The sequence below is a fragment of the Eimeria tenella genome, genomic scaffold (genome assembly GCF_000499545.2).
Source record: "Eimeria tenella Houghton genomic scaffold, Eth_scaff4517, whole genome shotgun sequence".
Taxonomy (NCBI): Eukaryota; Apicomplexa; class Conoidasida; order Eucoccidiorida; family Eimeriidae; genus Eimeria; species Eimeria tenella.
In genome coordinates this window covers 1-1550 of record NW_013545444.1, presented here as the reverse complement: position 1 = coordinate 1550, position 1550 = coordinate 1, and the positions used below count along the sequence as shown (strand labels likewise).

Sequence of the window (1550 nt, the reverse complement as noted above, 5' to 3'; positions counted from 1 at the left end):
GCAGCTTCCGCTGCTGCAGCTGCAGCTTCTGCTGCTGCAGCTGCAGCTTCTGCTGCTGCAGCTGCAGCTTCCGCTGCTGCAGCTGTAGCTTCTGCTGCTGCAGCTGCAGCTTGTGCTGTTCCAGCGGCAGCTGCAGCTTCTGCTGCTGCAGCTTTTGCTGCTGCAGCTTCTGCTGCTGCAGCTTCTGCTGCCTGAGTTTCTGGTGCTGCAGCTGCAGCTTGCTCTGCTGCAGGTGCAGCTTCTGCCGCTGATACTTCTGCTGCTTCTGCTGCAGCTTCCACTGCTGCGGCTGCAGCTTCTGCTGCTGCAGCTGCAGCTCTTGCTGCTGCAGCTGAGCTTCTGCTGCTTCAGCTGCAGCCTTTGCTGCAGCAGCTGCAGCTTCTGCTGCTTCAGCTGCAGCTTCTGCTGCTTCAGCTGCAGCCTTTGCTGCTGCAGCTGCAGCTTCTGCTGCTGCAGCTGCAGCTTCTGCTGCTGCAGCTGTAGCTTCCGCTGCTCCAGCCGCAGCTTCTGCTGGAGCAGCTTCTGCTGCTGATGACCCTGCTGCTGCAGCTGCCTCTGTTGCTGCGTGTGCTGCAGCTGCAGCTTTTGCTGCTGCAGCTTCTGCTGCCTGGGTTTCTTGTGCTACAGCTGCAGCAGCTGCTGCTGCTGTTGCTGCTGCTGTCGTCACGTTTAAGGGGACGGTGCTGCTGCTGCCGCTGTAGGCGTTGCTGCTGTTGTCCAAGGGTCAAGTTCTCGGCCCCTAAACCCAAACCCTAAACCCTAAACCCTCAATTTTAGAATTCAGAAGCCTGCAAATGTCTTTGCAGATTTCTAAATTTGTCTTTGAGCTGCACGTTGCTGAACTGGCGCAGTTGTGGGTGCTCCTGTATACACAAGACAAGCCCTAAACCCTAAACCCTAAACCCTAAACCCTTAACCCTAAGGCCTACAGTAGTGAACTCTTGGCCGCAAATATAGCCTCTGTAAACCCTAGACCCTCCTCTCCTGAGCCGATGCAAACGCTGTGTGGTCTGGCGCTGACGCCGACAGCATCTAATCACGAGGGTTTAGGGTTTAGGGTTTAGGGTTTATCACCTGCTGAATTTCCCTCCAGCTGCCCTTGCCAAACCTCTTGACGCCTTCCAGCAAAAGCGCCTCCTGAAGGAGAAACAGCCTGAACCCTAAACCCTAAACCCTAAACCCTAAACCCTAGGGCCTCAACCCTAGACCCTAAGCAGCCAGCTTAAACCCTAAACAACCAGCCGTACAGAAACACCTTGCAAAGAGCTCAATTAGGGGTTTAGGGTTTAGGGCCTTGGGTCCTGGGCTTAAGGGTTTAGGGCTCAGGGTTTCGGGGGCTAGGGTTTAGGGTTTAGGGTTTAGCGTGACCTCAGTGCGGGTCCAGAAGCGAAGCCGGCGGTCTGGGGCAGAGGGTTTCGGCGGAGATATTAAGCCGTACTGTTTTTGCTGCTGCTGCTGCTGCTGCTGTTGCTGTGGGGGGCCCTCATCTGCTGGCCACCTGCAGCAGCAGCAACAACGGCAGTAGGAGCAGCAGCAAATGCAGCAGACAG

General features: G+C 56.3%; 1 protein-coding gene across 1 annotated transcript; it reads right to left on the bottom strand.

The window, feature by feature from the left end:
* Positions 1-1074: 1074 nt before the first annotated feature.
* On the bottom strand, positions 1075-1498 carry ETH_00041380 (uncharacterized protein; the record flags this gene model as incomplete). The annotated part of the gene is made up of 2 exons (XM_013380152.1): positions 1075-1137; positions 1369-1498. Coding segments are annotated over 2 exons (193 nt in total), but the record flags the coding sequence as incomplete, so codon positions are not given.
* Between the last annotated feature and the right edge of the window lie 52 nt (positions 1499-1550).